This window comes from Tarenaya hassleriana, unplaced genomic scaffold, assembly GCF_000463585.1.
Source record: "Tarenaya hassleriana unplaced genomic scaffold, ASM46358v1 Cleome8, whole genome shotgun sequence".
Classification (NCBI taxonomy): domain Eukaryota; kingdom Viridiplantae; phylum Streptophyta; class Magnoliopsida; order Brassicales; family Cleomaceae; genus Tarenaya; species Tarenaya hassleriana.
The window spans coordinates 4,142,371-4,161,921 of NW_010970490.1; the positions used below are offsets into that span (position 1 = coordinate 4,142,371).

The 19,551-nt window shown below is 36.3% G+C and overlaps 3 protein-coding genes across 10 annotated transcripts; 1 reads left to right on the forward strand and 2 right to left on the reverse strand.

Annotated features, from left to right (window-relative positions):
• The first annotated feature begins 5,640 nt into the window (after window positions 1–5,640).
• Window positions 5,641–9,558, forward strand: LOC104802943 (transcription repressor KAN1-like). Of its 6 annotated transcripts, none has more exons than XM_019201218.1 (6): window positions 5,641–7,001; window positions 7,101–7,177; window positions 8,161–8,206; window positions 8,713–8,847; window positions 9,109–9,205; window positions 9,298–9,558. In XM_019201218.1, exons 1-6 carry the CDS (start codon window positions 6,218–6,220, stop codon window positions 9,371–9,373), a joined length of 1,215 nt encoding a protein of 404 aa, XP_019056763.1. In that variant the 5' UTR covers window positions 5,641–6,217; the 3' UTR covers window positions 9,374–9,558. The 6 variants fall into 6 exon arrangements, with proteins under 6 accessions (XP_019056763.1, XP_019056761.1, XP_019056762.1 ...); XM_019201216.1 differs by having other exon boundaries at window positions 5,642–7,001; window positions 8,724–8,847; XM_019201217.1 differs by having other exon boundaries at window positions 5,643–7,001; window positions 9,112–9,205; window positions 9,295–9,558.
• An 871-nt stretch (window positions 9,559–10,429) lies between these two features.
• Window positions 10,430–13,939, reverse strand: LOC104802944 (zinc finger CCCH domain-containing protein 33-like). 2 transcript variants are annotated; one of them, XM_010526780.1, is made up of 7 exons: window positions 13,702–13,939; window positions 13,365–13,522; window positions 13,065–13,127; window positions 12,212–12,331; window positions 11,567–11,839; window positions 11,067–11,396; window positions 10,430–10,837 (listed from the first exon to the last, which is right to left on the reverse strand). In XM_010526780.1, exons 1-7 carry the CDS (start codon window positions 13,739–13,741, stop codon window positions 10,532–10,534), a joined length of 1,290 nt encoding a protein of 429 aa, XP_010525082.1. In that variant the 5' UTR covers window positions 13,742–13,939; the 3' UTR covers window positions 10,430–10,531. The 2 variants fall into 2 exon arrangements, with proteins under 2 accessions (XP_010525082.1, XP_010525081.1); XM_010526779.1 differs by having other exon boundaries at window positions 13,669–13,939.
• A 541-nt stretch (window positions 13,940–14,480) lies between these two features.
• On the reverse strand, window positions 14,481–19,033 carry LOC104802945 (uncharacterized protein At3g06530-like). 2 transcript variants are annotated; one of them, XM_019201205.1, is made up of 9 exons: window positions 18,286–19,033; window positions 18,129–18,197; window positions 17,350–18,048; window positions 17,034–17,147; window positions 16,488–16,960; window positions 16,015–16,392; window positions 15,537–15,768; window positions 15,186–15,356; window positions 14,481–14,884 (listed from the first exon to the last, which is right to left on the reverse strand). In XM_019201205.1, exons 6-9 carry the CDS (start codon window positions 16,149–16,151, stop codon window positions 14,654–14,656), a joined length of 771 nt encoding a protein of 256 aa, XP_019056750.1. In that variant the 5' UTR covers window positions 16,152–16,392; window positions 16,488–16,960; window positions 17,034–17,147; window positions 17,350–18,048; window positions 18,129–18,197; window positions 18,286–19,033; the 3' UTR covers window positions 14,481–14,653. The 2 variants fall into 2 exon arrangements, with proteins under 2 accessions (XP_019056750.1, XP_019056751.1); XM_019201206.1 differs by having other exon boundaries at window positions 17,350–17,515; window positions 17,702–19,033.
• Between the last annotated feature and the right edge of the window lie 518 nt (window positions 19,034–19,551).

The following is a 19,551-nucleotide window of genomic DNA, read 5'->3' on the forward strand; positions in this document are numbered from 1 at the left end:
TATATATATATATAATTGCAAGACAATTTTTCTATCCCTTAGTCTCTCTCTCTCTCTCTAGATAATAGTAACAGGAGGAAGAAGAAGAAGAAGAAGATTTTTTTTTTTTGGTGTTCAAATTGCTATATAGTGTAGGACAAGTTATATAATCATGTATCGCAATGCAATAAACAGGTGGGTCCATTACAAAAAGTTAAATTTAAATTCATGTTTAGAAAGGGGAGGAAACAGCTGGTTAGGCACTGCATTTGCCCCCCCCGCCCTCTCTCACACCCGCACATGTTTTGCCTTGTTCCCATTTAAATTTCCAAAGTTATATAATTATTACATTACCATACCACGAAATTTAACAGTTTTTACGTATATATAGTTTTCTACAGTATTTCCAACATTTTGTACAAAAAAAATGAAAAGAAAATGTTGCCGAGGGTCATCCACTGCCACTTTCAAATGTGGGGCCATTTTGACAATTTAGAGTTTTTGGGGTCGTTCTGTAAAGATTAGAAACTTACAAACCCTTTGTGACATAATCAATCATTTCTTTAATTTTTTTTCCTCTCTTATTTCCCATTCACAACCAAAAAAAAAAAAATGATGCTGCTTCTTCTGTGGGAATGTGAATCGACTCATCGAATAATCGAGATATATGGGTCGTTGAATTCGAATTCGCGTGTCATATATAAGCATCATGGGTTCTGTAAATTTATCATTTTAAAGTACTAACCGGTTTCTTAAAACCCTAATGTTGGGGTTTGCTATGAATATTTCGTAAAAATATATAATATGATGATCATCTAATAACCCGAAAATGTACACATGCAATCTCTACGTTTCTCTCTCTCTCTCGGATGCTTTTTGTAGTAACGTCCATATATAGTTCACGGATCATCATCATCTACAACCCAAAAATTCGGAAAATCGAAGAGCATATACATATAATCTTATGGTTTTGCCCTGTGATATATTATATGGTCCCGGAGGATATAGTCGAATTTCAGAATTCAGAATCTGTAAATGGATACTTGTGGACCCAACGCAAAATGGTATACGGATGGATGGATGACAGAGCGGGGAAACCATGCATGATGCCTACTTAATTCTTCGTGTTTTTTTCTTATCGCCAACTTGGCTTTAATTTGGTTCCATCAAAAACACATATAATATGTCACTGACCATTCTTCTCTTTTACTATATGATATTTCCTCCAAATCTTTGTCCGTTTTTTTTGTAATATCATATATATATATATATATATATATATATGATCCAAAACGACCCTATAAGCTCGTTTTTTCCCGATAAAAACGCAGTTTCTCCCCCTTTTTTCAGCAAGTATTATCCGCCTTTGAGACGATCGTCGGTCCATCTGTTTCTTAATGTCTCGGGTTCGAAAAGAGATTGAAATTTTGTGATGATTATATTAACTTGATAAGCGAGAGCGTAATAACCTTCTTAAATATATTCCAATCCAATCTAATCTGCTTCTTTTAATGAGAATTATAAGGATGATGTTTCTCGTGATTGATTACGTTGTCTGAAATCATGCTCTTCCTCTCTATCAAACAGTGTGATCAAGAATTAGATTATACACACACACACATAATCTAATTCTTGAACATATATCTATATATATATGTATATAATGTTCTTTCTACTATATACAAACGGCCAGATGCAGATCTCTCTCTCTCTCTCTCTATATATATATATATATATATATATATATAAGTGTGTGTAGTGTAATAAAAGTTGATAATTATATATCTGTGTGAACTAAAAAAAAATAGATACGAAGGTCAACGGATTGGTAGAATCAACGGAGACTTTCATTCTCCAATATATTCTCAAAGATATAAAATTAATTAGTTTGTATAATATATGGAACATCACGTTGTGTTGGAACCAATTAATGCATGGATGGATGAAGGGATAATTATAAATAATTATTTGATTATGGTAATAAATAAAATATACAATGCTATATATATTAGACAACATTTAACTTGACATGGATCTCGCCGACGACGTACGCACGCATCCATTCCCATGCATTATACATACTCTCACACGTTTGTAGATCCATCTACTATGTGATTTCATTTATTTTCCAAAATAAATAAATAGAAACATAAGATACCTACAGTAGAAGTACTCACATCACATGCATGGTTTGGCTAATAATTAAATGTATGCAAATATATATATATATATATATATATATATATATATATATGTGTGTGTGTGTGTGTGTGTGTTAATTATCAACATAGAAATTTGAAACCTATATATGTTACATAAAATTTATCGATTTCGTCCATTCGATTTAGTCTACTGATTGAAAGATCGTATTTTACAGATATAATCATCAATTTGAATATATATTGTTTTGGATTTTATATATGAAATTCATATATAATCATTTTGGAAGCTCCAAAAAGAATCATATCCCTTTTTTCTTTCAATATATTTTTATCAATTGGAGTATTTGATTACAATTTATTTGGCCTGCCCTTTTATACGAGGAATTTATTAAGTTCTTTAGTTGGCAAGTGACCGTGCGGGGTATACATACATACATACATATATATATATATATATATAATTACTGATAATTAATAGATTAGTTGTGGAACCTCTGAAAAAAATGCCATCCAAAAATTGTCATTATAGGGATTTATGAAACACGGAGAGTGCTCCAATAAAAACGTTTTGCATATGATAAAAACACGAATTCCGTACATGGTAATTTATTTGATACAATAAATCCGGATTTTTTAGTCATCAAAATCAGCTCCCTGTAAAAACTCACTGTCACTTTTTTTTTTTAAAAAAAAATCAGCATCATATTTATGTCACCAATATTTAGATTTTGTAGTTTATTACTCGTAAATTATATTTCTATCATTGTGGGAGAAACAGAAAAAAAAAATTCACCAGTGGGTACTATTTTTTTTATTCTTAAGCTTTATATAAAAATCAAGTGATCTATGATCTTTAACATTTTTTAAAAATGAAAAATATGAATATTAGTAAAATTTGAACCGGAATTTAAAGGGATTTAATTTAATATCTACGTGTTATAGAGATATATATATACGGCATATTATATGGTTCTTCGTCTATCCCTGATGATAATATATATATGGTTTTAGACTATGGTACCATGCATGAGAGTATGAACATGGTATGTGACATAGAAAAAAGTATATAACGTAAAGATGGAAATGCATATAATTTGAACAAAATCATAATTATATGCGTAGATATTTTATTTATTGGCTTTGGGATTTGAAAGAGCAAAGCAAAAAAGCCTAATGTCCTTCAAAGTCATTAAATGAGGCACAGAAATAGAGAAATAATAGCAAGTAGACCCAAAAAAAAAAATCAAGCTTTTTTACTCTCTGGTTTCCATTTTCCTTTGTTTAACGTTTAAGACAGTTCCCAATATAGGAATTTAATGAGCCATTGTTATTTAATTTATCGACCGGTCTTTTGGTTGAGCCTAGCAAATAAAATAAATAAAATATAATTAAAAATCAAACGTAGCAAGAACTGCAGAATCATTTCTGTATTCAAAATCAGGAAAAAAAAGAGTTGTAAATGATGTATTATTTAAAATAATTTATTTGACTACTTAATTATTTCAGTCTTGCATAAAATTTACAACCGATGCGAAATCCAACAACATTTTTTTTTCATCGGTAGCAAATAATTTATATATATATATATATATAACATTATTTAAAAAATATTATTTTCCAAAAAGAATGATATATTTCGCAATTTTAAAAGTAATTAATTATTCTGGTTTGAAATCAAATAGAAGTCGTGGACTAACAACAAACATACCGGCCATTATTTAATGTCTAAAAACCGAAATAAAACACATCCAAATCAATCGAGTTAACCGGACATAACCAGACATAGCTAACGAAATCGATCATAACCGGGCATACCGAAATGGTCAAAGAGGGGGATTTTTTTTTTATATATCGGAGGCCACGTGGATATGGAGTGATATAAATTTATCATTCTTAAAATCTATATATATAAATAAAGTAAAAGGCCATTTGCTCAGAAAATTTAATTAAATTAGGAAGGAATATTTCGGAGAATGGGAAAAAAAAAAGGGAATTAGAAGCAAAACCTGAGATTCTTAATTAGGGCTTATGTGTTTACTAAGGAAACAGACAAAAAACACTTTGTGTGGGTGTGGGTCTTTTTCTTAGGTCAATGTGTCTGCATGCAGTTCTTATACATCAATTTTAATTATACTATATATTATATAATCTGGATTTCATAACAATAAATTAATATAGATATATATATATACACACACATGCATGTATATATATATAGACGCTCATTACGTATGCATGCACAATATATACGTAACTACATACAGAGGCCCTTGACTCTGTATTTATGCCCTTGGACGGAAACATGTAAACTACTTTGTAAGACCGCACGAATATAAGATATTCTTAAAATTTGGCTTTATGTCCAAATATTATTATTATATATATATATATATGTATATATATTTATATTATCATACGTTTGGAAAGTTGTCTTTTTGAAAATTCGTTAAACTTTATATCATTTGCTCCGTGCGTATGTATTTACACAAAAATATATATCCTAACTAATTATAAAGCTAGGAATATTTTTCCAAGTAAAATAAAGTAATGAGAAAGATCTTAGCATGAAAATATAGGAATCAAGAACAATTGAAAATTAATGGTTGATCGATCGGATACAAACTATTTGATAAAATTTAATATATTTTTCGAAAATGAGGGCCGACATTTAAAAAAAAAAACCCGTAGATGGTAATAAATTCACGTAACAAAAGAAAACATGTAGTGGGGACGAAGAGTACTTTAAATATTAGTGTTTAGTTTTAACATTTACGGTATATTCGTACAACATAAGGTAAAAGAATTGAATGTGTTTGATTCCAAAGCCATATAACAAAAAAAAAAAAAGAATATATAATAAATAAATAAATATAATCTATATAATATAATAATGATAATGTCAAGAGAGATTGTCACATAGTGAAGAGAGACGCGAGGCGAGTGGGGGAAGACAAAGGAATCAGAGCGGAGACAGTCTCTCTCTTCACATATTTATCCCGTCGTCTCCGGGGTACCAATTTCAAAGCATCATTTATTTTTATTTATATTTTTTTATAATAATGTTTTTATTTGCATTTGTTTCTTTCCTTTTGGCTTTTTTAATAGTATGTTTTTAAATTTTTTTGGCTTTTGCTTTGACTATAGATAGAGAGGACAAGGATGAGAGAGAAAGAGACCTTTGTTTTCTCTCTCCTCTTTTACTCGGAACATTTAAATTTCTTTTGCAAATGACTTACCATTGAATGCATTTAATTACTAAAGTAATATATATATTTTTTTTTTACCAAATACAAACATATTTCGCACCTCTCTTTTGAACGGTGACTGCCCTTCATAGTTTAAATCGATTTTATCGTATTACTTGGACTAAATATCATATAACATACATACACATATATATAATTAAACAAGATCGTTAAAATAAATAATTATATACTCGCTCATCATATCAAAATACCAAAAAATCATTCATAATTTGTTGGTTACACAAAATTTCTTCCTGTTTACTAATAAAATATTGGGGAAAAAAAATGCAAACTAAAATAAATTGTCAAAAGAGTATAGTGTTGTTGGGAGGTAAATTTACACTTATATCCTTCATCAACTATCGTTTTCCAAGAAATACTCTCGAGGAACATCTCATACACCCATCTCTCTCTCTCTCTCTCTCTCTCTCTCTCTCTTCTTACATGCTTTTTCTGGATTTAGTTTTATTCCTTTTTCTCTTTTGCCTTTGCTTCACAACGCATATACCTCTCTCCCTCTCTGCGTCTTACTTTGAGCATGTTTGTTCTGTTCTTTCAAGAAGAGATCTCTCTCTCTCTCTCTCCTTCTTCTTCTTCTTCCTCCAAGTTTCTCTCTTTCAAGTTACCCAGTTCTTTTTTTCCAGAAAGAAAAAAAGAAAAATCAAATCTTTCAGACACATCTGATCTCTCTTTTGACTTCCTTGCTCAAAGAATCCATCTTTTTCTGCTTTCGTTCTTCCACATAATTTTATTTTCCCCAAAACTCTGAATCCATCTTCTCTCTTTCTTCCTTTATTGGAGAAAAAAAGGAAGGCTCGCTCCCGAGCAAATATGCCCCAAGAAGGGGTATTCATCCACAAGTTACCAAAACCAAGCAATCCTCTTCCCGATCTCTCCCTTCACATCAGCCTTCCTGCAGATTCCTCCAAGTCATTAGAATCTTCTCCGAGATCCCATCCCGACAACGACGACATCAGCAGAATCGAACTCTCCTTAGCCCATCCCACCACTTGTTCCGACAACACTTCCCCAAGAAACTCCAGATTCTTCCATGGCGGTCTTGACACTGACCACTCGGCCACTTCACATCATCATCAGCAGCAGCTTCATTATCCCATCAATGGCGGTCTTCACGGCTTGAGTCACCTGATTAACCAGAGGGTTTCTTCCTCACCTGAAAACCTCCACCGTCCGATCAGGGGTATCCCGGTGTATCACAACCGTTCGTTCCCCTTCTACCACCCAATGCCTTCTTCTTCTTCATCATCTCCTTCTTCTTCTTTGCCTTGTTTCGGGGGAGAGTTCGATCAAGTTTCGATCTTGAGCTCATCCGCCGCCAATAATCAATCTTTTCCGGGTTATAACTCGTATCGGGTACAAGCCGGTTCGAGGCTTAAAGGGGTTGCTTCTTCGATCGAGGCCTTGAGATCACACCATTTGCATCATCATCATTATGGGGTTGGATCCTCGGATTCTTCGTCTCACGGAATGATTAGATCGAGATTCTTGCCGAAGCTGCCTACCAAGAGAAGCATGCGAGCCCCGAGGATGCGTTGGACGAGTAGTCTCCATGCCCGTTTCGTTCATGCCGTGGAGCTCCTCGGCGGCCATGAAAGTATACATACATATATATATATATATATATTACTGTCCTCTTATGATACCAAGATCTCTTCCTTTTTCTCATTTTTATTTGTGACCTATTTTGGTGAAGGAGCAACTCCGAAGTCGGTTCTGGAGCTCATGGATGTCAAGGACTTGACCTTAGCTCACGTGAAGAGCCATTTGCAGGTAAAAATTCCACTTATCCAAAACCTAAATTAATACACTGAACCAAAAATCAGCATAAACACTTCTAACAAACCAGGTTTCTTCTTATGCAACACATTCCTCTCTTGTCTCTTCTTCTGTTTTCTTTCCCTTATTTCGAGATTCTAACTTAAAATTAGTAGTTTAATCTCCATTTCAAGCGATAGTATCCAAACCCAGATTCGAAAAAAGTGTTTTCAAACCTATATATATATATATATATGTATGTATGTATATTAACACTTTCTGGAACAGGATCCACTTAAGCAATGCCCACCGACATGCAGTTCATCTTCTTTTATTTCTGCTTCTTCTCCATCTTCCACAGATCATTTGAACAAAGAACTCATTTTTTTTTTGTTTTTTGGGGGTTTCATGTTGGGTCTGATCTCGACGAAGAAGAAAGGGCACAGTTGTCGAGAAACTTCAGCAGTTGAATGAATGAATTTAAAGAGAGGGAGGGAGAGAGCAGTTAGCTTTAAGAGACTGAAACCTTTCAGAGAAAGGGTTGAGAAAGAAGGGAGAGAGATATTATTATAAAAAAAAAAATGTAATTTAATTTTTATAAAAAATCAAACGCAAATCAAGGGTGGGGGGGACAAAAGTAGTCCATCATTACTCAATGATAATGGGGATTATATATATAGAGCCTCGTTACAAAATCCCTCGTGGCCTCTACATTATAAAATTCGACACACCAATTCCAAGACCAGACCCAGAAAACCACACACACACACACATATATATAAAAGGAGGCATATGTATGTGTCTGCATATATATATATATATATATGTGTGTGTGTTTGTTTACATGTACTATTATTGCAACAAAAAAAAGCAGAAAAAGTCCTTTAATTACACTCTATAACCAAAATAATTTCATCACCTGGTTCTGGTTTTATCAACAACATTAACAATGTGTTGGTTTTGTAATTCTTATGCGTTTTTTCCCGATAACTTTGCAGATGTATCGGACTATTAAGAGCACTAACAAGCCTGCAGCTTCCTCAGGTACATATATATACACATATATACATATACACGTATGTATATGCATGTATATGCTGGTCTGCACGTATTCACATTACTTTAATTTCACATAGCTTTTCTCAGCTTTTCTTTTTCTCTTATGGGGAAACAAAGTAAGAGTAACGGCTGTGCAATGATTTCATCCTATAATAGAAAATATTAGTTTAATTAGAGATACCCATAAAATTCATATTAATTTCATACGAACTATAGTCTTAAAAATTAATCCGAATCTTAGTGATATATATATATATATTTAGGTTGGGATATTTTTCCAAAGTTTCATGCAAGTTCAGATTTTTGTTGTTGGTAAAACTAGATTTAATAATGTTGTGGTCAGGTGAAAGCTCTATCAAAAACATTTAAGGCAAGAGTTCCTTATAGTATGTGTCTTTACCAGAAACTTAGAAGTGGTCTTTGGTTAGGACAAGAACCCTAAAATGGTAATGAAAATTGAGATGTAACATTGGATTTGGAAATTCTTGGAGGGGCAAATCAGATGGGTCTGGGGACGAAGATACTCCCGCTTCTGGAAACGGGACAGATCAAAGAGCACAATCTGATCATCAAGAAATTGACTTCCCTTCCGCCATCTCCACGCCTCTCTGGTGTAATTCTTCAAGGTATTTACGTATACGTGTGTGTGTATGTATATACACACACAAACATTTACGTATACGTATCTGAACATGTTCCTGTAACTACTACTTGTCCATATACACGTTCCTATACGGATACATACGCATAATATACACATATTTGCATGAACAGTTTGTCAATAGATTCAATACCCTTTTGTTTGCATTGCAAGTTGTAACAAAGACATGAACTCTAACTAGTGTCTTTGTGTATATATGTTATATATGAACATGAAATTATTATAGCGGAGAGGCATGGCCGCAGAGTAATGTTGAAACAACGAGAGGAGGTACATCAGCATCATTCAGTCACCATCAAATTACATCAACTCTCCAAACTGAGGTAATTAAAGTTTTAGCCTCTCACCGTTGTATGATTCACATATATATATATATATAAAATTCATATATATATAACTTTTATATATATAGGAGGATCATAGCTCGAGAGATGGAGAAAAGAGGTGTGGAGGTCTTAGTGGCAAGAATCCGAGCTTGGAGTTCACATTAGGCAGACCAGATTGGCACGAAGAATGACTTTCTCGATCGACCGGTTTATATACTCATCAAAACACGTCCTTAGTGTATCCGCAGTCAACATATATATATATATATCGACGGATGTATGATTTTTGTTTTCTTTCTTGAGTTGTTTCGTGTGATCATTGATAAAAGCTGATCCGTATTTGAAGCGTAGGTATTTGTCTCGTTCATGTTGCGCAAAGAGTGGGGAAGAAAAGGAAGGAAAACAATAATGTGGATTGGAAAATCACCAAAATTAGTGAAATTTGTTTTGTTTTTAATTTTATTTTTCTCCCATGTTTTTGTATGGGGTTTATCACTAATTTTTTTTTTTTGTTAAAGTGAGTTTATCACTAATGTTCCATGTATAAAAGATGTGATTTTCACATATTTATGTTTCATATTATACTTTATATATATATATATATATATATGCATGTATGAGGATTTGGAGATTATATATATATAAAGATGTGATTTTCACATATTTATGTTTCATATTATACTTATTTATATATATATATATGCATGTATTAGAATTTGGAGTTTATATATATATTCTCATTCACAAATGCAAACACGTGTGAAAATATGTACAGTACAGAAGCCGAGCTTAATAGAATATTTTATATTTCCTTTTTTTTTTGGGCAAACGAGAATATTTTATATTTTCACCAAAATATCTTAACAAAATATGATTTAAATCTGTAAAAGTCGTAAAATCATTCAATTAAGATTATCTAAATAAAATAAAAAAACAGGTGATTACTAAAATTCAATATTCTACAAGACCATCAAGGTGTAGGAAATAGGACAGCAGTGCAATACACATGAAACAGTGTTTTTTTAAACAAAAAAAAAACATGTGTTTTTTGGCCTTATTTTCCAAGTCTCGTTTGAGGATTTGTTCTTCCCCTTCAGATTTTATGGCTTTGTTTTTTTTTTTTGCTGATACGCCAAAAGAATATCACAACAAAGGACGATCAAGCTGTGTCTGTCACCTCTATACATGTTCTTTAGATTACATATATATATATATAATAAAAATGAAAATTGACTTTACAGATTCTTCCTCTCCAAATTAAATCATCCTCTTTCTGAAACAGCTGAAGAGAAGACAAGAAGTTCACTGTTCTTTTTTTTTTTTTTATTGCTCTGTATCAATGGCAATGGTGTCTTTACCAGATGGAGCTTGTCTTGTTTCAGACACTGAGAGCCTTCTGGGTTTAGCGGCTGATGTCTCCACAAGCTCCTCAGACGACAAACTTATTGATGCGGCTCCTCCTGATGACGACGAACCCAGCAGATGCCTAAACGGGGTTTCTTGATTCATCGATGATGAGGCGTTGTTAATGTTGTTGTAGGTGAACACCCTCATTGGATGATCAAACTTACAGCTCGGTCCGAACTTGCAGATTCCGTAACGAGAATAGAATACGCACAAAGGCTCTCCCTGAAATGAATAACCCGAGAAAAACGCAAAATCCAGACATGTCAAGTTCCAAGCAGAAAGAACATTTCAGATTCATTCGTTACTATGTGACCATAGACAGCATCTGAGAAAGAAAGAACGAGACAACCCATATCAGATTCTTTCTCTAAGCAATGCTTTTGCAGGGGCTTAGATTGTTGATAGTTGTGGTTTAAACAAGAAAGAAGCTGAAAATCTGCTAAGTACTTACCGGTCGTAATGGCAATCCTATGGGACTCAGCACACAGTCTGGAGGAGGGATCTGTCTGTCTCTAGGATGATGAAATTTGCAAACCGCTCCGAATTTGCAATCTCCAGTCTTCATGTAAAATTGGCACTCTGGTTGTCCAGGCCTTTCTGGGAATACATTCTCCCTTGGCAGTGCATAAATCCCTAGCTGGGCGGAGCCTGAATGGAAACCCGAGAATGACCCGGGAGACCCCGTATCTTTTGCCTCGTTCTGCATTAGATTTCCGTAGTTGTGATCATTTCCTGTTACCTGTTGTGGGCTTCCAGAGGAAGAAACTGAACCGAGCTGACCCTGGAAAAAGAAAACACCCGGAAAGATTCAGCAGAAATTACGAGCAGGTTGTAGAAATCTAGTATCTTCGTGCATGAGAATTACCTACACTGTTACATGATTCAATGCCAAAATATCACACAAGAATTTGATGGTTGTGCAAGTTATTTTAAGGATATAGCAAAACTTACACTGTAAGTGTTCCATCCTTGCACCGACACCATGCCCTGAGGCAAAATTAACGAGGCAAAGCTAGAAGGGTCTTGCCATCGCGGGTTGGCAATAAAAGATGCTCTAGACCAAGAATATGACTGCTGACCGGCAGTAGGAGATTGGACAGCCGGGTAAACTGGGGAACCACGAAGGGGAACCATCAAGTTTGTTGGCGGAGGGTGGTTGAACTTACAAGTGCTCCCAAATTTACAGTGACCTGTTCTTAGATAATATGAACATTCAACCTCATTCTGCACATGGGAAAAAAAAGTGATCATAGACACAAGAAATTACCAAGATCTAATGGCAGTTTAACTCACAAGAAAAAGAAACCACCTGTCATCTCTAATTTCTAAAGCAAAGATGGACTGACTCCTTTCAATTTTATCCTTCTATCCAAATGTTCATATTTTTGTTTCTAAAGAAATCTCAACCAGAAGAAAGTGAGCCCTTATGCATGGAATATCCTATTATCATCCTCCTGTTATGGGGAAACCTAAGAGAACTCGGTCAAAGTAAAAAAAATTGACCAAAGGAATGAGCTCACAGATAGAGACCATAAAGATCAACACATAAACGGGACATTCAAATAAATAATAAAATCGGAAAGTCGATTTACATACAGGGCGTATGGGATAGCCTAACACGTTTAGTGATACCCTCCCGGCAATACCAGCTTTGTTCCTAGGATGATGAAACTTGCATGTCACTCCAAACTTGCAGGTTCCTGTCTTAAGATAGTACTGCAATACAAACATCAGAGAGAAAAATTAAACCAGCATCGTAAAAGATGACAAAAATACCAAAGCTTCAGAAAATCCCCATAAACCTACAAAGTCCTTGCAAACTGGAAGAGTTATTTAATTCAGATATCCAGACTGCTGTCTCCATTGATTATCTCAAAGATGTTTCAAAGGAAACTATCCACAACAGAGCAGAGCACGTGAATCAAACTCAGTATAACAGGTATTGTCTGTAATTTTCATGAAGTTTCAGAGCTGGAGAAATATCTGTGGATCTTGATGAGATTAACAGAAATATCTCCCTCAATCAGAGACAAGATTTAGTGCTTACACCGGGGGACCGGGACAAACAAGGTAAAAACTAAGAGAACAGGCAGTGAAACTGTCTACACTGCAGAAAGTAAATGATTTGACTCAACATAGTATAGGTGAAAATTTGAGATTTTGATAAAATTTGAACGATCATCATGAAGAACCTCTGGACAAAGATGCTACATATGGCAAGAGGTTATATATTGTTTCCCATTTTACAGCAGGAGCAACTAGCCTTCCCTATGCGTGAAGGATAACAAAACCATTGGAAAAGAAACTCATTCCTGCAGTTTCTGAGATAAAATAACAACACATTACAGGAAACTATCATGGAAAATACTGTTCGAGAAGGAGAAGCATATCCTTCTTTGATTCCGACATTCATCTAAATCTAGTCAAAGTTCATCTAAGTCTAACTCACCTGGCATTCAGGCTGACCGATCCTCTCAGGGTATTCTCCTTTCATCCTCGCCGCGGCTATAGCCTAGAATCAGACATGACCGCATTCAGCAATATAATATGACTAAAAAGACTGCGATATCAGATGCCACACCCAAAATCCATGAATAAGCAACGCGAAAGATGGAGACTTTTAAGAGCCATTGTCCAATTCCGCCAGGATAATATGGAACGAGAAAGAGATTTCAACGGCGAATCCGAAGTGGAGGTCATCGAATTTCAAACATCATCGTTATCATGAAATAACAAACCGTCCTCGTACCAGGTTCCGATCACGAGGATGATTAAATCGGCATGTCGAACCAAACCTACAGAGACCAGTCCTAATGTAATAAGAACAATCCGGCTCCCCGGGCCGCTCCGGATACGTCCCGCCTTCCATTGTTTCAACTGAACTCAAATTCATCGGCCACATTGCATCTGATCACACCCAAAAAAAAAATCATGAATACTCGATCACTCCCGCCGCCCAAAACCCCCACCAACCAACACAAATTCGAAGAAAACAGGAACTTGGGCATTGATCAAAACACGGAAAAGTGACATCGGGACAGAAAATAGGAAACCTTGGTTTAGCAACGGTGATAGGGAGGAGGTACCAGATTCGCGGGACATGGGAACTCCGGCATTGAAATCCATGGGCGTGAAAATGATGAGTAACAAAGTCCACCATTTCCGTCACTCTAGAGATCCGCCGACGAGAACCCACATCGTTGACGGAATCTTCTTCCTCCGATGGTGGAGAGAGTAAAAATGGCAACAATGGAGGAAGACAGAGAAATTGTAAGAGAGAGAAGGGGAAGGAGAACGTGTAGAGAGAGAGGGAGAATGGGGAGTAAAGCGTCCTCGTCTCCCTTCCACACAAAAAAAAACGAATATAAGGAACGGATTAAAATTAAGTCATGTAAAATGACAAAAATACCGCTGACCAAAAGATACAAAGACAGAATTACCCCTCCTATCTACCCACTCAAAACGGACGGCAGAGAATGCACGTGAATTTCTTATTATTTTATTATTAAAAAACATTATTTTAATAGCACTTATTTATGTGATATGCCATGGACCCTTTTTAGTTTGCATATTACTGCTAAGAACATTTATGATTAACCTCTTATATGACTGTTCCAAGAAGAGATTATTCCAAATGAAACATGTTTAATTATAGTTTTTTGTTAAGGAGAATACTAAAAAAACTCTTAAAATTTTAAAAATATCAAAATTCTAACAAAAAAATTTAATAATATCTAAACTAATAAAACGTCCCACAAAAACCATAAAATCAATCATTTTTTATAAAAAAAAAATATTAATTGAAATTTAATTTTTCTTAGAAATATTTTGACTTAATTATATATATATATATGGAAAAGGACCATGAAACCACAACCATGTAGAAGTAGAACCATTCTCTTGGCCATTACAAGAGCTCAGGAGATGTTCCTCCTAAAACCCTAAAAACTTGGCCAGATGTTCTGTCTTACAACATTTGGTATTTTTACCAATTGGAAACAAAACTGCTGGGGATCAAACCTTTGTATTGTATCATCATCAGAGATATTGCCTCAGGCATTCTCCGCTCATTTCTTCCATCTGCTTTAGAATGTCCTGTGCCAGAGATTTAACCGACGGTTCAACGTCCTCCAGCAGTTCCCCGAGGAACGATATAGTCTCCACGAAGAACACCCTATACTCTTCTTTCAGATTGTCTAACAACTGTTTGACACTTCTCAGTCCCAATATCCGAGCTCGTAGCTTCTCGCTCCGGGTTTGCATCAACACCTGACAAGAATTTCAGACATCAAAAGGAGTTTCGAAAGATGGGCGATGCAGTTACAAAACAGTTCTTCGGGGAAGGAAAATTCTTTCGTCTGTTGAACAGCTATTGTGTATTGATGACATAGCACCCAAATGATCAGTGCATGCACAGATCAAGAATGAGTTGATCCCATGAGAAATAATTGTGACCAAATGCAATAACCTATGTCATAACATTGATAATCCAAAGCTAATATGTTCTTTGCCATTGCTATGTAAATTTTAATGCTCAAGTCGAAAGTAAAATCAGGGCCCTAATATGCACCTCGTGGTTCAGCGGCTTCCAGAGAAGGTCAGACCCAACGGCTACGGCCATTTGACCAATGCAAGAAACCACTAGCTCATCAACCTCCAGTACTGATGGTACATATGCATAGTTGTCCAGAGAAGCCGGCGGCTCTACAACAATTTGTGATGCAATAGGTTTTAGTAGCACCTGCAAAAAGTAGAACACAACACTTATGAAATCTTTGGCCATTATTATACTTGCTTGGCTATGGTTTTCCATCATTTTTTTGTTGTTGTCAATTGTATGACAAACACGTAAATAAATAAGAAGCTCAAACAATTTGAAGATGAATGCTTGGCCCATGAAAAGATGATTTAGATCAATGACCTGAAAGTTATTGGAGTCTAGAAACTTCACACTTCCTGTGTGATACAGAAAGCAGTTCTTCAAGGAAGACAACACTAATGCCCTGAGATGCCAGCTTTTAGGTGGTATATTATCACCCGCTTCCTGAATCTTGACCTTCTTCTTCTTCCTAGATGAAACTGAAGCTTCGATGCTGGTGAGATGTGATACAATACCATCGAGCAAGTATTTGAAGTATTGGACAAAGAGGGACCTGCATTTCCTAGTAACAGGTTGATGTTATTTCTCACCCATACAGCCTCTTCAAGAAAGAAAATCTTATACAAGGAAATCCGTTTATTCATTAAATGAACAGAAACCCATAACTTATCGATTCCCACAAACCAGATCACCATAGACAAGTTATCAACCAAAAGCTATAGAATATCAAAATCGACGGTTGCACAAGTGATGAGCATCAGAAACTACTAGTACTATTTGAAAACATTCATTCACTCACCGGTGGCTCTCAGAAAGTTGATTAACAAAGCCATAGAAAGATATAGCTCTGTCTATGCTCTTGCTTTCACCGCCGGACATGTCTTCAACATCTGAATCTGCCCATTCTATACTCCTGATGAAGAGGGGTTTGAACATGGATTCAGTCAGCTTCTTCGTGAGAGCAATGATTGCATTGATTATGCTTCTCTCAACAACATCAATGTTTTGAACTGATGCTGGATTTTGACGCCAGATATCAAGGGCGAGCAAGCATTGGTCGAAAATCCATTTTTACAACCAGATTTGCCAGTATTTCAAAAGCAATCACCAAGCTTGGATCCCCAGAATTAACGGCCTCACCATATATCCTCAGAAGTGGTTGTAGAGTGAGGCGAACCTGTGAAGCAAAAGAAAATTCAAGGTCACGTCTTTAGATAATGACATACATTATTAATAGAAAACAAGGTTCACAAATGCATTTTAAGAGCTCACCGATATTTTTTCAGTTAAGAGCTCACGGATGGCAACGACTTTGATCTTAAACTTCTGGTTAAGTTCAGAAACAAATTCAGGAAGCAACGCCACAAGTTGAACTATATCTCCAAGATAAGGATTGCGGAAACCTCCAAGTTTATCAACCACTGCTTCCAGAGTGACTAGAATAGACAGCATAAGAGACTCGTCTTCAATTGTTGTGCTACCATTATTCCCAGACACCGAAGACACTTCACGCAATCTTTTTATCAAATTCTTCATTATGGGCGGAAGTTCAAGCAGTGCCTTTGGTCCAAGAACATTGACCAATGCAGCAGTTGTACGAAGGCAGCTTGAGGACACTCCCAAATTCTTTGAACTAATGCCTTCTGCAACAGATCTAAGCCATTTGCTGAAGATTGGATGAACAGACGGAAACCTGCTAGCCAAAACTTCCAGGGTAGAAACAGCAGTTTGTTTAGCTGGAGCACCTGACACATTATCAGTATGATCGATTATATGAACAATTTCCTCGCACATCTTTCCAAAAGATTCAGTAGCAACCTCATCCAGATTCAACCAGGGGTTTCTTCTCCTTGGATTGACGACTCGTCTCATATTGTGCTTCAACTTAGATGAATTGGTGTCCTTAGCAGTCTCCCTTAGAAGGCCAAGTACCTGAATACATGTGTAGAAGCAAGTTTCAAACACCAACTTTTGCAGAGGTAGTCATTGGGCTATATAAACCGTAATCAGATAGAATACAAAAAATCTGCAACAAAAGAGTACTCCATTTGCCAGAGCAAGTTCAGTCAGTTATGACCAATATTGTTATGTTATCGCAAGAAGGATGTAGTAAACTAGGTGATAATATTTCCACCTTAACAAGTTACTGTCTGACTGCAGAAGCAAGCTAGCAATTCCTTTGAAATATACAGAAGGATCCGTGGCTGCTTTGGTAGTCACCAAGACCGCATGTGCACGAATCCTGAGATCTTTCCTAACTCCAGGAGATACATCCATTTCCTTTGGTACGGCATCAATGGCTTGCAAGAGATACCAACAAATTGAAGCCAAATACAATGAACAAGGAAACTCTAAAAGAAAAAATAATGTATTTTCAATACCAGAAACAAAGATAACATGTATCATATAATCTTTTCAATTGAGAGAAAGGACGAAAAGATTGAAATCAAGGAAAAGGGCTAAAAAGCGATAGCAAATCAACAAACCTTCAGGTGCAAAATAGCGTTTTTAACTGCATTTTGTATATTGCCATTTGCACACCGAAACAAGGGCACCATCTTACGGAAGAAACGATCCTGACCCAGAAACCAAAATCAGAAAATTGTACAAAAAATAAATGGTCAGGGAGATCATCTTTTGGTTTGTGTATTATACTAGATCGAGATATACTATGCAGAAAGCCTGCAGGATAAGGATATTTATACTCAATTATCAGGTTAAGACTGACCTGGAGCTTAGTCTTCAGTTCAACATAAAATTGACTGCTTAGTTTATTCAAAACAGTAAGACAAGGAGACATGACAGCAGGATCTTCTGGTGTCTTGTAATCAATCTGCAAAATAAATATCTTAAACTGAAGCCGGAAAAGCCGTCAGTAAGCAAACAAAGAAACACATACGAAACTATTCTTACTTGCAAAGCATTCAATATATGATCAACAAGAGAATGGCCTTCAGAGGCTGGTGAACGCATGATGCAGCACTAAGGGAAGCAGAAGATTGAAGTTACAAACCAGTACAAGGCGACACATAAAATTTTCACTGAGAAAAGAAAGGAAAAATACATTTACCTCCAGAAGAAGGCCCAAACTCACACCTCACTCAGTTCAAGATACTGTGTCGGGCCATAAAAAAGCCCTCGGGAATGACGATGGAAGATATGATGATAGAGGCATTCTCGTTCTCTTTGATGGACAAGACGAGAGATTGGCTATATACTTTGGAGTCGAATTGCATCTCTACCTAGAATGAGATGGAAGAAAAATTTATGATGAAGTACTACTCGCCGATGAATACTCAGTTGGCTCTTAGCAAGATCAACACTTTTGCCCAAGAGGGTGATGAGAGTCTCTATGATGCTTGGTAGAGGTTCAAAGAGTATCAGAGGATGTGCCCACATCACGGCATGGATAGTAAGTACTTACTCTCCACCTTCATACATGGACTCCGAGATGATACAAGAGGTTGGGTAGATGCAGTTTGTGGAGACAGCGTCTATGATTTATCTTTCGAGGCTCTTGAGATTCAGATAGCCAAGATGGCTAAAGGCAGAAACATATCCGGGGAGATTAACAGATTAGCACTGCCAAAAGGAGATGTCAAGGGAGACATCAGTGAGACTTCGGCCTTAAAAGCCGTACTTTCTGAGCTTTCCGCCATCAAGTTGCAACTTGCAAAGATCGGCGCATCGAAGCCACTGAAGAAGTGGATTATGTGGGCAGAAATCAGTACAACAACCAGTCCAACTTCTACAATCCAAGGAACCGAAATCACCTTGTCTTCTCCTATGGCAATCCGCAGGGAGCGTCGAATCCCCAGCATCAGAGCGGACCGAAACCTCAGGGAACTCCGGGATTCCAGCCTAGATACCAAAGCCAGGGATATCAGAGCCAGAACCAAGGATATCAGAATCAAGGGTATAGAGCTCCATCTCCCCAGGCTAAGGAAGATGAGTCGGACTTAAAGTCAATGCTCGCTCAGTTGATGCATGATCAGAAGAGCTCATTTTCCGACTTGAGAGGTGAGATGCAGGGGTTGAAAGGAAAGAAAGAGGGCTTTGAGCGGATATTAGATGGGATGGACGTACATCTCAAGATGGTAGACAACCAAATTGCCCAGCTTGCCTCTCAGTCTTTGCGGCCCCAGGGACAATTTGCAGGTAAGACTGATCCTAACCCGAGGGAGCACATCAATGCCATAGGCCTGAGAAGCGGAAGACAGCTTCCAGAGAACTCCCCATTTGTCACAGAAGAGGGAGAAGGTTCACATGAACCTCAGAGGGCCGCCTTAGATAAAGGCAAAGGCCATGTTGTAGAGGGGGAAGAGGCGAGGTATAT